Source organism: Thermobia domestica, chromosome 12 (assembly GCF_964235325.1).
Source record: "Thermobia domestica chromosome 12, izTheDome1.hap1.1, whole genome shotgun sequence".
NCBI classification, from domain to species: domain Eukaryota; kingdom Metazoa; phylum Arthropoda; class Insecta; order Zygentoma; family Lepismatidae; genus Thermobia; species Thermobia domestica.
Window position 1 is genome coordinate 56,556,353 of NC_137465.1, and position 23,266 is coordinate 56,579,618.

The 23,266-nt window shown below is 35.9% G+C and overlaps 2 protein-coding genes and 1 long non-coding RNA gene across 4 annotated transcripts in view; 1 reads left to right on the plus strand and 2 right to left on the minus strand.

The window, feature by feature from the left end:
* The window catches only part of LOC145666461 (ubiquitin-like protein 7), a 37,736-nt gene extending 37,165 nt beyond the window's left edge, over positions 1-571 (minus strand). Inside the window, exon 1 of the mRNA XM_081733702.1 lies at positions 360-571. Within this exon, the coding sequence (XP_081589828.1) occupies positions 360-504 (145 nt within the window). The 5' untranslated portion in view covers positions 505-571. The remainder of the gene's footprint in view (positions 1-359) is intronic.
* A 52-nt stretch (positions 572-623) lies between these two features.
* On the plus strand, positions 624-23,201 carry Pmvk (Phosphomevalonate kinase). Of its 2 annotated transcripts, none has more exons than XM_081733703.1 (4): positions 624-1,033; positions 14,834-15,039; positions 17,635-17,784; positions 22,184-23,201. In XM_081733703.1, exons 1-4 carry the CDS (start codon positions 948-950, stop codon positions 22,327-22,329), a joined length of 588 nt encoding a protein of 195 aa, XP_081589829.1. In that variant the 5' UTR covers positions 624-947; the 3' UTR covers positions 22,330-23,201. The 2 variants fall into 2 exon arrangements, with proteins under 2 accessions (XP_081589829.1, XP_081589830.1); XM_081733704.1 differs by lacking the exon at positions 624-1,033 and adding an exon at positions 1,105-1,244.
* LOC145666463 (uncharacterized) lies at positions 6,750-12,342 on the minus strand. Its single transcript, XR_014127752.1, has 3 exons — positions 12,022-12,342; positions 9,696-9,768; positions 6,750-7,009 (listed from the first exon to the last, which is right to left on the minus strand). It is a non-coding gene; the product is annotated as an uncharacterized LOC145666463 (long non-coding RNA).
* Positions 23,202-23,266: the final 65 nt, after the last annotated feature.

Genomic DNA, 23,266 nt, shown 5'->3' on the forward strand with positions numbered 1-23,266 from the left:
TATTACAGCTAAATGGGAAGGAGGACTTGTGTTCTTGAACCTTGCCCCCCTCAATCCAATAATTCTAACCTAAACTAACCCATAAAAATACAGAAAATATAGCAAGTACGAAATTTAAGAAAATATTCTGGCCTCTAAAATCCAAAACTATGTCATTTGGACAGAATGATTGAGCATGCACCAGGGTAACAAGTTTTAAACGTCTTAGGAAATCATTTAAAGCATGAAAAGTGAAAGAGTAAAAATATATATCATACAAAAATGAATTGGAATTATATTTCATAAACTGTGAGCTAACGAGTCAACGTACGTGACACAACACAAAGGAAAGCAAAACTAAAGTGATGATTAGTAATTACCTATAAAATTTTGGGGGAAATTGGTCCTCTTTGACACTTCACTTCTTAAGCTTTCTACTTTTCCATCGAAGTTAACTCCCTCTATTTTCATACGTTTGAATGAATCTGGAGTTAATCGAACACCTAATAGAAGACTAGACGACATTGTTGCTTGTTGTGACAAATTTCGTTTCGTCTTTGTTCTCTAAGCACAGCTGGTCCTGGTCCAACTAGGGAGACATCTGTTGCTGTTAATCATACGTATGTATTTACTAATTCGCTTTTTACAGCTATAAGAACCAGACAGTATTTTTTAACCGTAGTTTTTATATTCATCAAGCTGCTATTTTAGATGCTTGACAAATTATGGAGCTTGCATGCAAGATAAAAACGCATATATTTATACCTGTTCATTTCTATTCAAATCTTCGAAACGATGCTAAGAATTATTAATCGTTGGGAAAATGTTATGACAAAAATTGGCGAAAGTTGAGATTCCATTTGTTGTTTAAGTTGAGATTAACTTTAGTTAACCAATGTTAACACTCATCACAATGTTTCCTTTTAGAAGTGCTGTGCAATGAAACTGCAGTTTGCAAGTTAAAGAAGATGGATCAAAAACCAGCATGCATTTTGATATTCAGTGGGAAACGTAAATCTGGAAAGGATTATATAACTGATATATTTCATAATCGGTAATTAGTGTTCGCTTACTTCAGGTTTACTTGAAATTGGAGAGTTTTACAGATAATTAACCCTTGTACTTGAAGTGTAAAAAGTAGACAGTACTTACAACTGATACTATATAAGTAGACATACAATGATGCAGGTTGAAAATACTGGTGCAGATTTATTGTAGGGATCCATCCTTAAATTTGTGGAATGTGCTTTTATGAGTGAAGGCGGGTTAGTAACCAGGTTAATTTCTTTATTACGGCCCAAGGGAGATTTCGGCTAGTGTTAAAAAATTTTGCCTACATGTTTCATTGAATCGGAATCGACTGTTTGTTCCGTAAATAATTATGGTCAATGTTCCGTTAAGGGGGTCCAGTGTCTTTGACACCACTTCTTTCTATTGATTTCCGTTTGATTACATAATATAACGTTATATTAAGTTAGGTTAGGTCAGGCCAGGTTAGGTTAACTTAGCTTAGCTTAGGTCAGGTTAAGTTAGGTTAGCTTAAGGGGGTCCAGTGTAGTTTTGGACCCCCTTAACGGAACATGGACCATAATTATTTTCGGCATATTGGTTTAGGCCCCAACTTTTGATGAATTGTTGCAAAATTATAATCCTTTCGGTCCATGTTCCGTTAAGGGGGTCCAAAACTAGTAAAAAAACTGCATGATTTACAGGAGCGAGAATATACTGGGAATGTAATGGAAGGAGTATGTGCCAAAATCAATAGAAAGAAGTAGAGAAATCACAAATTTCGTGTCAAAGACACTGCACCTCCTTAACCTAACCTAACCTATTTTTATAGCCTAATATAACTTTATATTATGTAATCAAACGAAAATCAATAGAAAGAAGTGAACAAATTGCAAATTTCGTGTGCAAGACACTAGAACCTCTTAACCTAACCTAACCTAATTAACGTTAGATTATGTAATCAAACGAAAATCAATAGAGAAAAGTGGAGAAATTGCAAATTTCGTGTGGACCATCCTTTCACTATTTTCCTTCTTATTGTCCCCTAAAAGGTTTCCACTGGGCGACATATCAGAAATGTCTTTAGCGGTGGAAAATATGGATGAATTCTAATTACGGGGGACCTGAGTTAATTACTTCGCAAGATACAAGTGAGCGAGTGAAGTGGGTTAGTTGCCCCGCAGGGCTCGTTTTCTACCTTTATGACAATTTAGACAAAACAAGATACTCCGTTCTGGAGCCCTTATTTACTTTCATGGTTTGTATGGGCCCCTCGCGATAAGAATTAACCAGGGTGTCTATCGGTCACGAAATCAGAAAACGGTCATGAAAGTCACGAAATTTAGCTTTTGGGTCACGATTTTTTTATCTGTACAAATGTAAGTATAGATTAGAAAATTTTGTTCTATAAAACGTCAAAATTCACCGCCAGAAATGTCTATGGTCGACTTTAGACGCCATTAAATCGCAAGCAAACCACGCTTCTATCACATAGATAACAATTCGTAACCAAATTCGCTCTTGAGAGTGTTATGAACTTTTATGATTTGGGAAAAAAAGTCACGAAATTTCATTCTGGGATTTTAATAGACACCCTGTTAACCCGAAAATAGCATCTATTCGAGTCATCTTTCATATACACTAACTTATTTGATCCCTTCTGAAGCACTTGTAATGATTTTACAGGTTCTAGAACACCCCCCCCCCATTGAGTTGTAATAAGGATAGAAAACCGTGCCCTGCGGGGCTTCTAACCCGCCTTCACTCGCTATCGCTCGCTCGGCAATGCTGTGTGAATTAACTATTGAGCTGTAGTACATACAGGGTATAGCTTGTAACCTATATGGGGAATGTGCGTTCTAGAACCTTCCCATTTTATACTAGTATCCCTACATTTGTAAACTTAAAACAGAACTGTGTTAATACTTTCTACTTATACAAATCTGTCTCCTGCAGAAATTTGTTCCTTATAAACATTTCTTTCATGCAAAATATTGAATTTTACCTGTAAATCTTCCAAAATATGGTATGTCAGACCTACACCAGGACCATTTTGGGAATGTGCACTTCCATTCTTCGGTGGAAATTAACTTTAGGAAAGTTTGTGTAAAACAACTAGCCTATGCTAGATGCCCACTAAAAAGCACGAATGCTGTCTAACCTTGGGGCCGCGGTGGCCTAGTGGTAGAGCGTTCACCTCTGGTGCTTGGGGTCCCGGGTTCGATCCTAGCCTCTGCCAAGTGAACTTTGTGGTGGACAAACACCGTGTGCGTGGGTTTCTTCGGGGTTCTCCCGTTTCCTCCCACTTTCTTCATTCCACCATTTCATTCATTACTCATTATCACCGTCTCTTTTAGCCTAACCGGCATAACCGTGGGACGTAAAACTCAAAGATTTCATTTCATTTTTTTGCTATCTAACCGTGTCAGGTGAGGAGCACTACAGAAGAACCTGCATGAGGGTGCATCCGTTGAAAGCAGGCGCTTCAGCATCGGTGGGTATACAATTAACAAGGATGGGACAAAGCACTGTATATGGTATGAAAAAACACTTACTAGTTTTTGGATTATTTGTTTGTACGTTACTAAGAACGTTATAGGTAATATGCCAATGTTCTCATTACTTGTACACTTCTGTTTCCAAAAAACAAACTATTTACGTATAATTTATAAATTTGTATGTCCTTTACATCTCTGATTATTTCATGGTTCTGTGTCATGAGTTAGCACACTGACGTCAGATACTTTTTATGCGTTGCTTAATGGCTTATAAATGAATCTGTGGTTAACAGGTTAGACTCTCATTAATATATAATTCTACGTAGATACACATCTCATAATTAAGAATTTAGCGTCTTCATTTCGATTATTTACACACTGGTGTATTAAAACATTATTACAAATATATTTTGTAAGTGTTACAAATATGTGGATCCGAACAGTAAATTGGCACCAATATCGGGTCATAAACTGCAAATTTTACGTGTAAAATTGAAATATTTCAGAGAGAACGTAAATAGCTTGAACTCCATGCAAGAGTTTACTTTGTGCCGAACAATCTTTAATTTGCTCATTTTATGTCGTGAACAAAATCCAACGATTTCCTGCGAGGCTTCTAACCCGTTCCTACTGCTCTTCCTCCTGCTACTACTACTGCTTCTTCTTATACTATGGGGTACCGGTTCCAGTCACTGTTCGGCACAAAGTAAACTCTTACCGAACTCCATATTAGCGTCTTACCGTAAAGCACACAACGTAGGATACTGATTTTAAAAAAAATCGTATAATGTAGCGTGTAAACTAACATCACATAGAGCTGTATAATCTTAAGCTGAGTTGCTATTAGCACAGAAAGGGAAAAATTTCTTGTTTCATGCAATTATCTTATTATCCTAATAAGCTTGCAACACTGCAGAGTGAGTGTGGAATTTTAAGTGTTTGTTTCAAATGTAGATTTGAAATACGCAATAACTCGACGTAGTGCTATTTGAAAAATACAACTTTATGCTGAGTTGGCAACACTGTTAATCTGGTAGTATTGAAGTGTATGTCAAACAATGTACCCCTGTCGATGTTTGCATGCTACGAAATTTCAGCATTTTCTTTCTATTAGTTTAAAAGTTACAAGAGCCTGTTGAGATAAATGGTCCATGCTGTGTATCCGTTTTAAGTTATAGTTCGACATATCATCATTTGTAGTATCTTTCATGCCTGGTTACAAGGTCGTAAAATTTATGCCTTAAACAAGAATACCTTTGACACGTAATGTCAAAGTTAAAAAATGTTTCAATATGATAGGTTCATGGTAAATACTCAAAATCTGAGAGGGTGTTAAACTTTTGGTCGGTATTACATATAAAAAATTACTGGATTGACTTAAAAGTAAATGATTAAAATAAAATAAAATAATTCAACTAACTAACTCTATGGCCGGGGGTTCAATGCAGCTTTCACAAAAGTTCTCCATTGACTTCTGTCCTTTGCCAACTGGCTCCAGTTTCTACTTTGTATTTCTACTTCAGCGAGATCCATGTTAATATTGTCCTCCCGTTTGCGCCTAGGTCTTTCTAATGGACGTTTTCCGATTGGATTTTGACTAAAACCTTTGAAAGCGTTCCTACTTTCTTCCATTCTAGCTACATGACCTGCCTACTTGAGCCTCCTAGACTTTATGACCTTTACAATATATGTTAAACAGTATAAATTATGCAGTTCCTCATTATGAAATTGGACATATAAAAAATTTAACGTTTGCATAAAGACATACCTTTTTCGCGACAGTGCTGAGCCTTTGTAAATTCCACGCCAGTTTAAAATAGGTTCATTCATCTGATGTTCGTCATCTCTGTGTGGTTTTCTTCGGAGTTCTCTAATTTCTTTCTACATAATTTTTGTTTTTTTTACTAGTTCTTTCATAGTCGTCTGCTTTTATTGACCATTTGTTTTCAAGCTAAGGGGTAAGCTGGTACCTAAGACAGTTATTTAGTTTCGTATCACATCCCTTCAGAGTAAAATTTAGAAAGTCAACCAAGCGAAGCCGACATTTATATTTTATGTACCAAAGCCTCTCAGATACAATATGTTCTCCCTTTATCTTTAAAGGTCCAAATAAACAAATAATAACAAGATGAGCTTTCTCTCTGTAGGATCATCGTATTAAATTAATCTTCCACCCCTTCGAGATGTAATTTTGTTAACTCAAGCAAGTGAATGCAATGTTTGGCTTATGTAGACCAAAAAAAAAAAAAATCCGTGATTTTATATCCAGCGATTCAAAATATATTCCATATCTCCCTCTCCTCCCACTGTATTAAAATTGTGACTTATCCCTTCAGTGTGATATTTTAAATATTCATACAAGTGACTGAAATATTCGTATTGTGTATATTGAAATCTCCCCCCACTCCATAAAAAAAAAAAATGTGTCCTTTTTTTCAGCGGCTAAGATAAAGTTTGCTTCCCTCCTCTTGGGTTCACAATGCTTATTTTCTCCATATTTTAGACTAGAATTTCTAAAATCATTATTAAGTAAATGTGTAACTTAAAAATAAAATTTGATCAAAGCAAACACTTATTCCTAATCAGTGTCACAGTTTCGCCAGAGTATCTTTGCCTTCATCATATACGTTATGGAAGTACAATCTAAGTGATAGCGGGTGCATAAAACAACGTATCCATACCTTGAACTGTCATATATATATATATATATATATATATATATATATATATATATATATATATATATATATATATCCTCATAAGGTTCCGGGCAGCAGAGATTCTCCAAAACGAAATGGATAGAGCATAAATCATTCCAAGCACTCTTTCATATGCCTTCACTGCGTATGTATTGATAGGAATGGGAGTAGAGTAAGTTTGAGTTATTCTAACCAAGAAGGTTAAATTAAATTTCTGTAGTTCAGTTTGAAAAATGAGTACACTGTCTGGTCAAACAGAATGTTTCAAATGATGGTTAAAGTGGATGTTCAAGATAATGGTCCTCAGCATCGAGTACCGTATGAGTCACAACTTCTTTCTTACTTCGCAACAAAGTGTTCAGTGGAATTTCTGCGCACGCCATTTGAATCTCATCCCAAGGTGCGTCCAGGTTATGTGGTTTACGACGATATACCTAATCTTTTTAATGCCCAGTTAGAAAATTCGAGCACGTTAAGTCTGGAGAGCGTGCAGGATAGCTCCCGTGCGTTCTATCTAATGGTGTGGTACATTTTGATCCAGGTATGCTCGCACATCCCTATGATAGTGCGGCGGGGTGCCATTTTGTTGGTAATAAAACCTGTCATTGTACATTGCAAGAATGGTAGGGAAAATGGAATCAGCAAGCATTCTTAGGTCCAATACTCACGTCTCCACTGCTTCTAAATTGCAGCAACATTCTCAAACTTCATCCCACATACTAAGCTGCTTCCGCTCTTCAAAACTTGAATGTTTATCCTCCATATTGATGTTAGTCTCATGCAACTAATTGGGTTGTGCAGCTAGACCGACGATGCTGCTGCCACCTGTTGAGGAAATATAACATTAATTTTTCCAGAAATTTAACCAAAATATGTTTTCTGTCACAATTCAAAACTTGTATACTTTTTTTTTTTTTTTTTTTTTTTTTTTTTTTTTACGCACCCGGTATTTTAGAAAATGAGAGAGGGTCACTTCTAAGAGGAGTTCTAAATGTTTAATTGCAAGTAATTAAAAAGTTGAAGTCTGTGCCTAATTAAAATTTAGAACTTTAAAAATGAGATGAATCTTGGTTGTCCGAAGTAAACTCGCATGTTTTGAAATATATAAGCTGCAACCTTAGATTGTACTTATAATATATCTGACAAGGCAATGATATATTGCCGAAATTGCAACATAAATTAGTAATAATAATAGCAGTAATCGTCGGGTCAAGACATCACTGAGGAACTGGTACGTGAATTATCCAAATATGCATGTTTAAGAATGCACCAGTACTCGCAGAGAGATAAGTGGAGAGTGATCAAGTACTCCCAAACAGGCCTCTAAAAATGATTGTGCAAGTACCAGAGGTTCTGAAAGATGGATATTTGGATAGTTCACATACCAGTTTCTCAGTGATGTCTTGACCCGACTACGATAGGTTCCTTAGTAGTGGAGCTATGAACTTTTTAAGTTCACTTATTTCATATTTTCGGCATCCTATAACTCCGAAACTATCTACTTCTGAGCACAGGTTCATATGAACTTTTTGTTTTATTTTGATGTGAGAAATCTGCTCCCTAAATATTGTGACACATTCATATAACACCCTGTATAAGTAAATGTGATATTCGTTTGATGTATAATGAACTTTCTACATATAGTATAATCGTGGCATGAAATTTCAATTCTGAATCCAGATCAGAGAGTTTGGTCGACATTTTTTCGAAGGCAAACAAAATGAAGCCCAAATGGCTACCGCCAAACTCAAATATTTGATTGTCAATGGCGATCTGGAGACCAGAAACTTCCAAGCACAGCTATAATTCTTGAGTTCGTATCTAGCTTTAAGGGAACGAAAAAGATAACATCATTAGAAATTCGTGCTAATGAATAGTGTGTTCGAATTTTGTGAGTCTGAAACCTTTCATATATAATATTTCGTGTGTTTATCTCGTTCAATTGAAAGCAAAAGGTTTTTTTTTTTTTTTTTTTTTTCACACGTCGTACTATCTTTTGCACTATTGGTCAATTCTGTGAAGTTAAAGCGTCATAATTTAAATTGCGAACTGTATAAATTACTTTATGAAATGTATATCACAGGAAAAGTGCCAACGGATTTTTAGGATTTAGATTTCTGGATCTTTGGCAACTATGACCATTTAGTCCGTCACGTATAAAGGATGACGTCTCTCAGCGAGCACACCATCCGGGAAAAGGAAGGAAGGAAGCGGCCTGGGACCTATAAGTTAGGTACCATTCCCGCATTTACCTGGTGCGAATGAGGGAAACCTCATTCAAGTTGGGTGACCTGGAAAAGCTCTTTTTACACTTTTTCGACCGAGTACCCCCACCGGGAATCGATCCCTGGACCACTCGCACCGAAGGCGAGAGCGTTAGCGACTACGTTACGCGGGGCCACCCAACGGATATTTAGAGGATCGTCGTAATTTTAGTTCCAAAATTGTTCCAATCACAGAGCACGGGAAAGTGCGAAAACTTTAGAATAATAGAAGTTTTTATAAAATCCTGTGGAGGGTGATACATCAATTAGGACAAATAGAACAGAATTTGTCGGAAGATCAGTTGGGTTACAAAGAGGAAGAGGAACTCGAAATGCAATAGTAAGCCTACAACTGATTGTTGAACAACCTATTTGAGTTAACAAAAATGTATTTATAACTTTTCTCAAGCTTTGAAAGCATTCAACAATGTTAACTGTAGCATATGTTAGTGCACTGAAAACTTGAGAGCTTTGTTATAACATATTTTACCGCAAGATAATGATCCTGGAAACAGTTATGGTTTCTACATGTTACTGAACTTCATGTGAAATCTAATATTTTTTTTTTCTCCACTATCTGTAGCTTTTACTAGCACGATAAAGCACACCATAATTACGAGAAATGACGGATTTCTCCTATTGATAGAAAAGAAACCTATCTAAAATACGATTCCATACGTATCCCTAATGTCACTACGTACATCCGAAAACTCCACGGATGTATATCTATATGAGTGTATGTTGGTTTATTTAATTCAAATAAACTGACCTCAATGAATTCTTCACCAATATCTTTATTTCAATCTGAGGATGGTTATAAGCTACGTGATCGCATTTAGTCTCGAAAGAACTGGTCAATAATGTAAGACGACCTGGGGGTTTGGATCTCTAAGACGTCGCGAAGGGACACGAGGTAGTTTAGGATCTAGTAGCGGAAAACAATAAAGATTATTTTGAATTTCTTACTTTGATAAACATATTTTTATTTCTATACTTTTTATCAATGTGTTATTCCTATCAATGGCGTAACTACTTTTTATGCCTTCCCCGCAAGAGAATAACTTGAGCCCCCCGCCTCAACATTTTTTTGTGGAATGATAGATAACATAATAGATAACCATATTTCCTGTATCTGTGAATAATGAGTTAAATGCATGCAACTACCAGGCATAAATATTCGTAAGTGGAAACCACTATGTTATACATATAATTTATTCAATAAGCTTCAGAATGGAAGATGGACTTACCTCTCTGCAGTCAGTGACGTCAGTCTTCATGAAAAGTAGCAGGAATTAATTGAATGGTTTCCTTCGTGCTTTCCTGTAACAAAAACCCTTTACTAACTCCCGTACATCCATTTTTTCAACTTTGTCCGCATTTATTGAGAGCAGTGCCAAATTACTTAATCTATTTTGGCCCATTGTGCTTCTCATATATGTATAACGACTGTTACAATCTAAAAGCCTAGTTCAAGGGAAGTTTTGATTCTTTCCAATACGTAACGACCACCTCCCTCGAACTCACTTCTTGATCCCTAATTCGAAGTCCTAGCAACCTCGAAAGGAATCGAGAAGGGAATCTATCGCGCAACGGAAAAATAATAATAAACGAAAACGGAAACAAACAGAATGAAGAACCAGAAACTTACCTCCGGTGGATGCAGATTAGAAGGGAGAGTAATAGCTCCACTCAACTCCTTTAATAAAGCTCAGCTTGAACATGTACGTATATATGAATATTTTACCTTAGTTATATTAAGTACTTTGAAAAGAAAAAAAAATTATTTTCAGATATTATTTATTAACAATGCTTCAACTCAGACTGGTGTGGTAGTTAACCACACTTCTACAATTAACGTAAGGTGCCAGTATATTCATTATAGTATCATAATATTGTGAGAAAAAAAAAAAAAACTTCAATAGAACACATCTAGAATTCTGTCTGTCAATCTCATATCCAATTTGTTTACAATATCAACCATTATCAGATTTTCATTGTTCATCATCCATAACAGAATAGTCAACAAACCAATAGTTGAAAAAAAATTGTACTGTAGGTGTTAGAAACCGTTATCTGACACTTCGTCACACCACATAAGAGAAACAACTGTATTGCCGTCACACAAAGTTACATAACATTTAAGGACTTCATATCACTCATCATAGGTACGACATAATAACAGAACAAAGTGATTCTCGCTTGAGCGAGCGTCAGCTGAAAGAAGTGTTACCGCTTCCGGTTCAGTTCAAGTGCTAAATACCATCAATAAAGGAACGGAGGTAATATTTACTGACATCCCCGTTCGGCAGCTCCAACCATGGGCGCATTTTACTATCAATTATAATGTCATAAAATTTATACGAAGTCAAATATAGTACACCTGACGTCTTAATCACCACTTCAGCATAATCGAACTCCTGTTCACACATTTCGCATAACTTAATAAGCCGTAGCCACTCAAATAGTAATGTGTACAGCCGAACATCCACTGGGCAGACACAGCAACTAATGACTCGGACGTTTAGTAATAATAATATTCCCTTTCGGGCGGACAAGTCAGGTGGACAGTAATAATAGACAATACTAGACAATCTAGATTAGGTAGACAATGGACACGATAGTATATAACACTTCATAAAGGACAATTGGATGAGACTTTGTATATATATATATATTAACTAGACAAATATTGGACGAATGGACGAGATATGCTTTTTTTTTTTTTTTTTTTTTTTTTTTTTTTTTTTTTTTTTTTTTATAGACAGACAGTTACTGAGCAAACAGCAATTCGACATAACGTTGTTAGAAACACTAGCAATCTAAGCCGAGGGACAACGTTCAACTCATTACTGTAACATATGATAACCGAAGGTGGACAAACTTTGGAGAACTATAGATGCTATTCAGACAATCTTCGTCAAATGGCAACCTTACCCAGGAAATCACTTGAACTTTAAACACATATAGCAAGAAGCACTGATAAATACCATCAATATATATATATTATATGAAATTTCACGTGGACTGAAGCTTTAATAGGAAATATTCAGATACATTTCTAATACGGTTAACTCAATACTTAATGAACTTCACAACAGAGAGAGAGAGATTTACGCTACTTACGACTTACATAATGAGAGGGCTGGCTAAGACTATTAGAGGCCGCGCACAGGCTGGGCCCCTTTGGGAGAAGGTTTCCCCCATAGGAACTCTTTACTCGGACATTGTGCCGTGTATAAGATACACTCGTGAACTATACATTTTCGTACTCACAAATATTAATTTATACTTCTGAAGAACACCAGTGCTTTCGTTATCTTAACTCTAATAAACAACTGTAGATTTTATTCTAACTCTGATAAACCACTATAGCTAATACGAAGAAAGAATAGTTTATTCAGTAGGTTCGTGTTCCAAAATAATTCAACTGAACTAAATATAGATATATCCGTTGACCTTTGGCAGTTCGAGTTTACTACTGAAGTTTCCCAGAAAACAAGATTAAGTTCACTTTACTTCAAGGCTCACATGCAGAATAGTCATTGTAGATAGACTTAAAGTTAGTCACGTTACCTGAAGTGCTGCTACTAGAAGAAGTAATTAGTTTTTACGCCATTGTTCACCTTACACAAGAATCACCATGTGCGCGATCAACTTCCACCTTTATCTGTTAGAATTATCTCCCTTCCATCCAAACCCTAGGGAGAATAACGTTCTCACTATAATTTCACTCCTTGGAGATTATTATTATGCAGAGTAAAACGACGAACTCGCTCTCCGTCCATCACAAAATACAATTTCTTCTAACAGAAGAAAGAAAATTACGACGCCACTCTTGTTCGGCTTTTGGTGAAGTACACAGTATATATAAAGACAGTCGTTTCACCGCTTCGCTTCTCTCTCATTCCCGCTGTTGGAAATTTTGATAAAACTTTTATTACAGCTTTATTAAACAAAATAAAGATAATTCGCATAGAATATAGACATTCATGAACAAAATATTTATATTAAGAAAGAATACTACAACTTTAATTTGAACTATAAATCAACGTTCTAAACCGGCCTCATTCCGTAATGCTCCTAGCCTGTATATTCTCCTACTATGGGCGACTCAATAGAAGAAGAAGAAGAAAATTGATAACAAACTCAAGAGCAGTTTACTAAGAGAACCAACGTCTAAACACAACAAAATCTGCATTTCAACGCAATGTTTGCGAAAGAATAATAAACATAAGGATACTTTAAATTGCCCTATTATAAAATTACGATAATAATATGAGTAATATAATCTGATATTCACATTGAGCCTATTAACTTGTCTGTAACAAACAAGGTATGTTACATATAGCTTTTATTATTATTAATAATAATAATTTCAGTTTTGAGAACGGCCTCTCCGCAGAACTGACAGAGAGAGAAATAGCGTCAAAAACAACAAATACGCGGTAATAAGTTCTAAAAAAGCTAGACGCCAATGACTTATATTCCACAACAGCGCCGTAACTTAGATTTCTTTCGGGGGGCGGGGACGGAAAGCATTAATACGCTTATTTGGGCTCCTTAGAAGAAGTTGTTTTTCTAATTCTTGGGCCCCTTCTTTCCATCTTTCTCTTACTCTTTATGAGCCCCCAGAACCTGTGGGCCCTTTCGCACGGCAATGTCTGCGGGGCCGTTAGTTACACCTCTTTTCTCGTTCTATACATGACAAATTAATTAAGGGGACAATATTGATAAATCTCATAACCATACGAATAAATGTTATTTCTAGGCCCTCTAATAGTTTAGGGCCCACAATTCATTTTTGTTTTATTTACCTTTTGTGTGCTGTTTTGTTTATGTAATGTAGTGAACCTGTTTGATGCTTCATTTATAATTTCATGTTGGTATCGTATATGGAGTATGAAAATTTTATTTTGAAATGAGCCCCCCTGGAACAGCGGGGAGCTTCCCTGGGGGAGCAGTTGGTCCTCCTGCCCTCACAAGTTACGGCCTTGTTCCACAACAAAAAGCTTTGTTAGGTCGAACACAAAATTCTGAATACTTATTTCAGATTTCAGCTGTTTCAAAAGGCAAATTACTTCCATCGGAAACGAAGAATCATTATCACAACTGTAGGTTGTTTGAAGTATCTGTGCCCTTCCTAGAATTTCATCATCAGTGAGATAAATTATATTGGCAGAAAACAACAAAGAAAATTTGAATACTGTATCACACAAAGATGTAAAACGACAATGTAACTGTGAATTCAGTATGTCAAATAGTTTAATATAGATGTTAATTCTAAAGTTTGATTCACTGTCACTGAGACGACTATCTTCATAAACTCATCCCGCTCTGGTTCAATATTTTTCTCCAAAGGAAAGTATATAGCCTATAAAAGCCCGAGTTTCCCTCTTTTATGTTCGCGATGCTTGGCCTACACGTCAAGCCTCCCTAAGATAGCCGAAAAAAGGGAAGGGCGGAAGAACATTGTCGACTAAGACAAAACTGAAAAGCATGTTGATTCGACCTATTAGAAGGCTTGGGTGAAGAGCCCCTTGGAAGTGTCGGGAGCCCCGTATTGCGGGGTTTCGCACCATAGTAGTTACGCCCATGATTTCTATTCCTCTATAAGGCTTACCCATACATTCGATACCCAGCAATAACCATATAGCGTATTACTAACCGGAAATTACTTTCGGGAGTCGCTGGCAAGAGGATGTGATAAAAAGGGAATCGTGATATGATATATTCAGAAAGCCTGGTGTGGAAAATGGAAAAAGTTGTGTACAAATTTAATGATAACTATTTGAGAAGTGGACCTACCTTGATTATTGTGTCTTTAATGAGTTTACATGGTTAGTTTCAGCCAATTCTTCTCTCGCCTTTTTAAACAGCTTAAATCACTCACATGAAAATCGGCTCACTTTATGAATCATGTCAAAAAAAAAAAAAAACACGTAATAAGCAAACACTTTTTAAATGGTATGAAACACGTGCCATTTACGTTTAAATAAATTATGATAACTATTTTGTTTTTGTTCATTATTTTGATTGTATAGCACTTTGCATAAAATGAGATCACTCGAAAAGGTCATGAGTTAGAAAAGTAAAGTTATGAGAACATAAAAAAAAAAAAAAAAGCTGTTCTATTTTTGAAAATTCTAATAAACGTGAAATGATCAACCTCTGTTCGATAGAGCAGAGTTTTCTTGTCGTTGTACGAAATGAACAACTTGTGAGCAATTGATGTTCTAAAATAAATAACTAAAAAGTTGGAATAAAGTAAAACTATTTTCTGACTCATGACCTTTTCAAAAAGACTGATTCAATTGTTTCTGGTTGAAAAATAGCTTTGTCAGCTCGTGTTATCTTGAAATTGTAACACATTGTCTTTTGTTTTCAGAATAGGGAAAGAAATAAGTATTGTAGTTCGTACTTCTGCTCCTATTAAAGACCATTGGGCGAAAACTCGTAATTTGGAGCTTGAGAGATTGCTGGATACAAGTGAATACAAAGAGAAATATAGACAGGAAATGGTCAAATGGGGTGAAGAAGTTAGAGCAAAGGATTATGGATACTTCTGTAGAGCTGCCATTGAAATGTTTAACGGTAAGTGATATAACCAGTTTGCTGCTGCTATTAGACCTTACAATAGTAAGGCATTGTGAGACATAAGAATATACTCAAGGTTGCATTCGTTAAATTTTCAACAAATTATCGGCATTACCTTCATATTACGTTTCTGAATAAATATATTACTTTTCTATAATAAGAATAAATTAAGAAAATGAGAAGTCAACAAACATTTATGTTTTAAACGACCATGTTTTTGTCATTTTTTAAAATTATTTGCGTTTATATTGTAAAATAATTAACTCTTTTATAAAATCTGAATCTTGTAAAAAAAATAATGGGGGCGCGGTGGCTCAGTGGTAGAGCGTTCACCTCCGGTGCTTGGGGTCCCTGGTTCAATCCCAGCTCGCACCGTGTGGACTCTGTGGTGGACAAACACCGTGCTCGTGGGTTTTCTCGGGGTTCTCCCGTTTACTCCCACTTTCTTCATTCCACAATTTCATTCATTTCTCATCATCACCGTCTCCTTTAGCCTAACCGGCATAAAACTCATTTTTTTTTGTGTGTGTGTAAAAAATAATCTCTATATTCAGTAAAGAATTTGTCCTTTATTAAAGATTCATCTGTTTTGGTTTTGACAAGTTTTCAAATCCGTGGACGTGTCCAAATAATCCTCAGATGGTTTTGGATGGATGGTAGGAAGATTAGACTTCCGTATCCGTAGCAACTGGATAACCAGACTTATTCATAAAGCTTTATCAAAAAAGTTTAATAGGACACAATAGTAAGTATTGGCCGTTGTAATATTACAATCATGACTCCTTTATCAGTGTGTGAAACAAGTGAATAACCAGAATTGAAACAAATTACTACATACACTTATGCTTGCGTATATCCAATATAAAGTTCATATTTTTTTAACACACATACAGAAACGTATCGAATGAAATGTAATACATGCATATCAAAAATACTTTAGGGTCGAATTCTATGACCATGATATGACGAAATTAGAAGGGATTTAATATTTAGCTATCCACGGAGGCGTAGTCGCCGGTGAGGATGCCTTTTATTAACTCGTTTTACTTTCATCCAAATGCGGCGTAGAATTTTTACCAACTTCTGTCAAGTGGGTATCTAGGGAAATTTGGGGTAAATAGGGCCGAACCATAATGATAGCTACATCATCTCTATGGTTATATTAAGTGTTAATCCATACTTTCACACCGCACGTGGACCGTGTTGACCTCTTCCAATGGGAGGTGTTATCTTTACCTTACGTTTGTAATTTGAATGAGTTTATTTAAGTTTTAAAATTATTAGTTCAACCCGTTATATATATTAGTAAAGTACCCGTCGTTCGCACGGGGAGAATACGTTTCATTTTTGACATAAAGAGGTGAATTTGGATTTAAACGGCATCGGAAGTGACACTGTTCGTCTCAGCGACTCCGAAAACTATGGATTCGTCACTAGTATAGGTCATATTCGATCATTTTTATATATCTCCCCCAAGTTGCGTGGCAGAATTTGAATTTAAACGGCATCGGAAGTGTCACTGTTTATCTCAGCGACCCCAAACACTATGGATTCGGCACTAATTTCGGTCATTTTCGACCATATTTAAGTATGTTCCCCTCCCTTAAGTTGCACCGTCCAAGTGATATGATAAAAACCATCCCAGGTCCGAACCTCATCCATGTTGAAAGTTTGATCGTCGTTAACAGTTATTAAGTCACAATAAACCGGTGGGCTAATTAATTTTGCTTTATGTTCAAGTGTATCATTTAAAAAATACAAGTATTGGCTTGATTCATCAATTCGTGCCGTTCATTTTCAGGAATTTTTTGCCAGCCGTCAATGATGATGGCAGTATTGCGGAATATATCAATTTGTAGCTATATTACTGGTAATGTGTAGCATTATTTTTGATTTTGCTGGGTGTAATCAGTTTATTTTTCTTTCTTTTTCGTGAACTTTAAGCAGAGAAAGGTATGGCTCAGCCCAAACAGAAAGGCAAGACCACGTCCTGAACAGGATTTGCACCTCAAGAAGACAATGTTCTGTGGTTGGACATGGATGGGATTATCCATTATGAACTCCAACGTGTTCGTGGAGCACTTCAAGCAAAAAGACCGAATAAATGATATGGCATTGTAATCCACATGAAGAACGCTAGACCTTCATGTGATACACAGGACAATTGTTGCCGTTCAGCAGCTTCAATGTGAGGTTCTTATTTATCCAGCGTATTCCCCAAATGTGGCTTATATAGATTACGGTCTTTTGCGGTCCCTGTACAATGCAGCACGTTGCACATCCTTCAAAAACGATGACCAGCTGTAAAATTTCATTGATGACTTACGCATCCAACCCACCGAGCTTTTTTCGAAAACACCTGCCTGAACGTTTGAATCAGATTGTGAACAATGTTGGGGAATACATCAATGAGCCATTGTTTAATTGGTTCAACTCTCAAAGAAATGTATTTATTGGTTCCAAATGACACGAACTGATGAATCAACCCAGTAATAATAATAATGCTTTAAAAAAAGTACATTCTAGTAAAAGTAGTATAGATTCTCCAATTTCCTTATGAATGTATGAAACAAAAATTTCATTTTTTTTAAGCCAAGGAAAAACCCATCTGGATTGTGAGTGATGCTCGAAGAAGGACTGATCTACAATGGTTTCGTGAAAATTACGGCGAGAAGGTGAAAACTGTGAGAGTAGTAGCAGACGAAGAAGTGCGCAAACAGCGCGGATGGAAATTTACTACCGGTAAATATTGAATTCGTTATTTCTCATTACGACGTGTATAAATTGGGATTGAACTTTTGCCTTGTGTCCTTTTAATTAAGTTCATATTCTCTGAATTTATGTTTCCTTATTAAAGAGGTTAGAATGAAACACACACGTATATTTTCTGTTCTTGTGCACATAATAAACCTATATATGTATATCCACCTTTTTAGGTTGCAAAATCATAACAGTCGAAGTATATATATTATGGGGTGAAGGGAAGGAGAAAGACAAGAGTATAAGAAAAATACTCTTCGTACTGGAATGTTTCGACATAAAGAGCTCACATATTTGAATATCCATAATTATTAGACCATGTAAGATCAGCAATAACGCTAACCACTAACTCACCTATTAAATATATATAAAATACATGTTAATTACATATGAATGGCTATAATAATGTCCATACTTTTGACAATAATGCCACTTTCTCCCGGTGGATTCCTTCAAGAATTTCGCACCCTAGATCTCCTTAGTAATATCTGATTGTCCCTTTCATTACTTATCCTCACGTTCGTTCCTTTTGCATTGTTATAGATGTCAAAAAAGATGAAAAAATAACCCCTTTGTATGATATAGGACTCTACTTATCGTATGTTTTACGCTTTAGTTAAGCTGTAACTACTTCATTTTTAGAGAAAAAACTATAATAGTTTCATGTACTTAAATTTTGTATATACAGAAGTTGTTTCCGATCTATGGTGACGAAATTACATACCTTGTGCAGCACCAACAAGCGGGAAGAGAAGGAAGCTGCCAGTCGTGTAGGCATCTTGGGCCATGCGTGACATGTATGGTAAGTGCATATCGGGACAAATGCAGCCGAAAAAAGTGCTTATTGGAAGGGCTACGTAACTGCCTTTTCTAACATGAACTAGAGTTATAGTGCCATTATAAAACTGTGCAAGGAGCGTGAATTCATTGTATCCAAAGATGGCATTTCATGGTTGTTGAAAGGGGCATGTAAGGCGAGGCGTGGGATGATTCCTGTGGAGCAGAAACAGGTCAACCCCCTGGCCTGCCACTAGCCGCGCACGAGCCGAATTCGGGAGGTTGGGACTGATAACCAAGGAGAATCCACCTACGAGAGGAATATCGCGAACCGGCTACAGCCGACACTGGAGACCGTGCACACCATCATTCACCGCGATTTGAGGTTGGTAAAACGACGGAAGGGGCGTGTTTACAAGCTCTTGCCAAAACATATCCAGGAACATCGCACCAGCTCTCAAAAGCTATATGAGCGGTATCTGGCCGGTGAAAAGTGGAAGTTTGTGGTAACACTGAACGAGGCATATGTTTTTCTGGATGACTGTCAAAGATGGTTCACAGAATACAAGGGACGTTTTGGCACAGATTTCATGACCGCTGCTGGATACTCGTACGAGGCACGCTAACCATACACCGTGTAACCGAAAATACGAAGGTGAATTCGAAATATTATCACGCTAACGTCCTGACACCCATTTATCGCCATGACATTCCCCATCTCTACGGGGAGAATCGTGTGTGGGTGCATCAAGACAAGGCGTCAAGTCACACATCTCGCTCAACCCGCCTCTTCCTCCAACAAATGGTAACAGAAACTGGAATTAGTGCCATTCCATTCACAGATATTGCAGTAAAGTCCCCTGATGCGTCACCGATGGACTTTCGCGCCTTCGGCCTCTTCAAACAAGCCTTGTCTCATAAGAGATCTCGCACCGTTGAAGGGCTAGGTTTATCGCATAAACTAGATAAAGGACTTCCTTCTCATCTTTTTTACTGTGACACAATTAAAACTATAAGATGTTGTCTAAGAACTCAAATTTTGGTTTCCTTAACATGTTATGATTTTTATACTGCCTGTTGTCCCTTGTGGTACGAAAACAATCAAACCATATTCAGTGGTAAGAATATCTTTTACAGTGAAACAAAAATGAATACTTACAAACAAACACCGTAGCGGGATGGTTGGATATACCAACAAGATATGTGGAGAGCGGATAAAAAGTGGGTTTACTGTGTTCAATAGATTCCGTATAACGAAATATCGGAATGTAATTATATAATACCCAGTTCATTATCAATCGACCTGTATTTCCTTTTATTATAGAAGCACACAAGTTGAAATTGCTTCCTATTTATGTGTACTACCACACGATTATATCCACCAAAATTTCTTTAACAATATTTACTGGATATCAACTCATATTGATTATCAAAATAGTAACTACAGAAAATTCTTAAGTATACGCGGTCTTCTGTTTCTTTTCTTCTTTTTTGTGAGAAAGTAACCAACGAACTTGTAAGTACGAAAAAATACTGTGTATTAAGTCATAGTTGTGTGTAAAGGCCCAGCTGTAAACAAAAATTGCTCAAGATCATTTTCGTAGAAATTTGTGTCCTTTTTCTTCTATTTTACAAATTATCCACATGGAAATCGCTAATCCTCAGTTGCCGCAACACCGAATTCCGCGGATAATCGGTAGTTTATTGTATGTAATAATGATTGTATATATTTTCTGCTTTCCTTTGTGGACTTTTTTCAGCTATAGATGAGTTTACAATGTGAAATGTTAAATAATCCTTATTCTAAAACTCTTTCAAAGAAATTATTGTGCCATACGTCGTGTGCCATGGAAATTGGAAAAATAAAGTTAACGACTATCATCAACGATCATTTCAAGGGGAAAAAGAAAAATTGTACATAGTTTACTAGTTTTCCTTTCTAAACATTGATCGATTTCTATTATTCGCACCCTTTCTAGAAAGATAACAGAAAATATCACACATTCATAATATTCCTAACATATTCGTGTTACTTTATCACTAATGAAGTTAATCTTTTCTTTTGCAACTATTTCGTGTAATAATTTCATGGATCGGCAAACATTTTCACAATTTTATGTTTATCATTTTATTTATTTAAATTATTGTTCAATATTTTACGGGACCAATAGTATCTTGTTTGTTTTCCGGAAACAATAAATATATCGGAGTTAAAAATATTCAAAGTTTGCTTGATATCTGTCTGAAGCCATAACAATACTCACCTGGAGCTTACAAATTACAGTAACTAGTTTGGAAGAAAGCTCTATAATGAGAAAAGTGCTTTGGAATTCTCTGTTGAAGCTACAAGAGTTGTTATTGTGACAGAAGTTTATGGATTACGATAGTACGTCCCACCATAAACAAACTTATTCTACCCATTGATAATTAGAACGTTAGATTATTTTACTTAACCAAATAAAAAGGGTATCCCACCACTAATGTAAACAAGTGCTCATTTTATTGACATAGAAGCAGTATTAATAAATGGAAGCAATTCGCGAATTGATGTATTCAAACGTGGTCACTATAATATTATTTCTGTCTTTTTTCAAGAAAGGGTAAAAGAAATCACTCTTACTTATTACATACTAAATACTTACACAGACAGGTCTGCATCCTATGATTTCTCACTTTTATATGAATTAGCCATCATTTCAGAATGAGTTGATCAATTAGGATATAATATTTAATTTGTAGACTAAAAGCAGGAAATTCGTGTTATTATTCGGTTCAAAATCTTCTGTCGTCGCTAATCCTGTCGAGGAATTTGAAGCTTAAAATATAAAATTATGGCTATTGTATGTATGATTGCGAAACATGGTCGCTTATTCTGAGAGAAGAACGTAGACTGAATGTGTTTGAAAACAGGATCCTGAGACGAAAATTCGGACTCAGGAGGGACGAGAATGGGGAATGGCGGAAACTTCACAACGAGGAATTGCACAATTTATATTGCTCACCAAGCATTTGTTAGGGTCATCAAGTCTAGGAGGCTTAGGTGGACAGGTTATGTAGCCATAATGGAAGAAAGTAGGATCGCTTTCAAAGTTTTAACTGAAAATTCAATCGGAAAACATCCATTAGGGAGACCTAGGCGCAGATGGGAGGACAACATTAAGATGGATCTCGCAGAAATAGGAATACAAAGTAGAAACTGGATCCAGTTGGCTGAGGATAGAAGTCAATGGAGAGCTTTTGTAAACACAGCATTGAACCTCAGGATTCCATAGGCCATAGAGTTAGTTGGTTAGTTAGTTAATCTTAAGGTGGATTATCTGCTTTTGAAGATGACTGTACTTTTATTCAAAACAACTTGAATACCCTTCTTCCTTTTTAAAAAGCTGTGTGCTTGCTGTGGTGGATATTATAGTATAGACTTGGCAGTAAGGATTCGAAGGAACGATAAGAACATTCCTGTGTGTGATGCAATTCAATTTAGTAATAAGGGTATCGATTTGCTGAAGAAAATTTGGGTTTATACAGCCAGGTTTTTCTGGACATGGCTGTATAAACTGTTTTAAGCTTTGGAAATTAATAGCTACTTTATTTTTATTATTTTCAGGAATTGATGATGCCGAAACAGAGTGTGATCTTGACTGTGTGACAAATTGGGACAAAGTTATCACCAACAACGGAGATGAAAACGTGGTTGAAAAATCACTCCAAGATTTGATGATATGGGTGAAAGAAGCATTAGGAACTGAATAAGTTTTCGATGTGTACTATTTTGTTCAAAATGTTTGGGTAGCGCTATGGTTAAACTGCTTTCTGCTGTGAAAGCGAGTTCTTCTAATGGTTTCCCTTCGGTTTCGGTATTATTCTTTTAGGTTATAGAGTTCAATAGATTACAATCTGATGAATTCTTTCAAACGATAAATGCACGAAATTGCAAGCAACGTCGTTTAGTATTCACTATAGATTAACTTGTAAAGGTCACGGTCTTGCATGTACATGTTTTTTCATATATACGGTTTGTTTTTCAATTGGATATATTTAGGTAAACTTGCAAAACATTCAATGAAATCGTTCTTTATATTGGATGAAAATATCTATATAAAGTTTAACTTTATTCTGGAATTCATGCAATTCATTTGAAGGCAATGCTGTGCACGGAAGCAATTGAAAACTAATTTTAAATGTGGTAAAGCAGTATTTCAGTATTAGTAACATCCTTTTGTGTAATGTAATTGCTGTCAGTCCAACCTGACTGCTAAAACTGCTATTCTGTGAATTATTGGTGTTTTTGAAATTTGTATTTCATCCTAGTAAACACCAAACAAGAATTTAGAAGAGCATTGCTTACGAAATAATAATTCAGTATTTAATAAGTCTCTTCAAGAAGGCAGAGTACTGTTTACGTAGTATTTATTTTGAGTTGGTAAGAGGTCATATTAGTGATGGGTATGAGACTTGAATCTATATTATTTTGTGTGGTACAATTTTTTATGCCATAATGATATTCGTATAGGCTGACTTTTGTACTGTAAATTAGAGGTTGAATTGTTACTAGCTATTTATATTTTTATATATACACTTTTACACTTTTTCAAGAGAAATAATAAAGTTTATTTTGCATTAGCCATGATGTTTGTTTGTTATACATTAAACATTAAAAATTATATTTTTAAACATACGAAGTAGACAC

Coding starts and splice junctions, on each gene's coding strand:
- Pmvk (XM_081733703.1), top strand. CDS start 948: ATGGATCAAAAACCAGCATGCATTTTGATATTCAGTGGGAAACGTAAA. Junction 15,040..17,634: donor TGCCATTGAAATGTTTAACG/GTAAGTGATATA, acceptor ATTTTTTTTAAG/CCAAGGAAAAACCCATCTGG. Junction 17,785..22,183: donor CGGATGGAAATTTACTACCG/GTAAATATTGAA, acceptor TATTATTTTCAG/GAATTGATGATGCCGAAACA.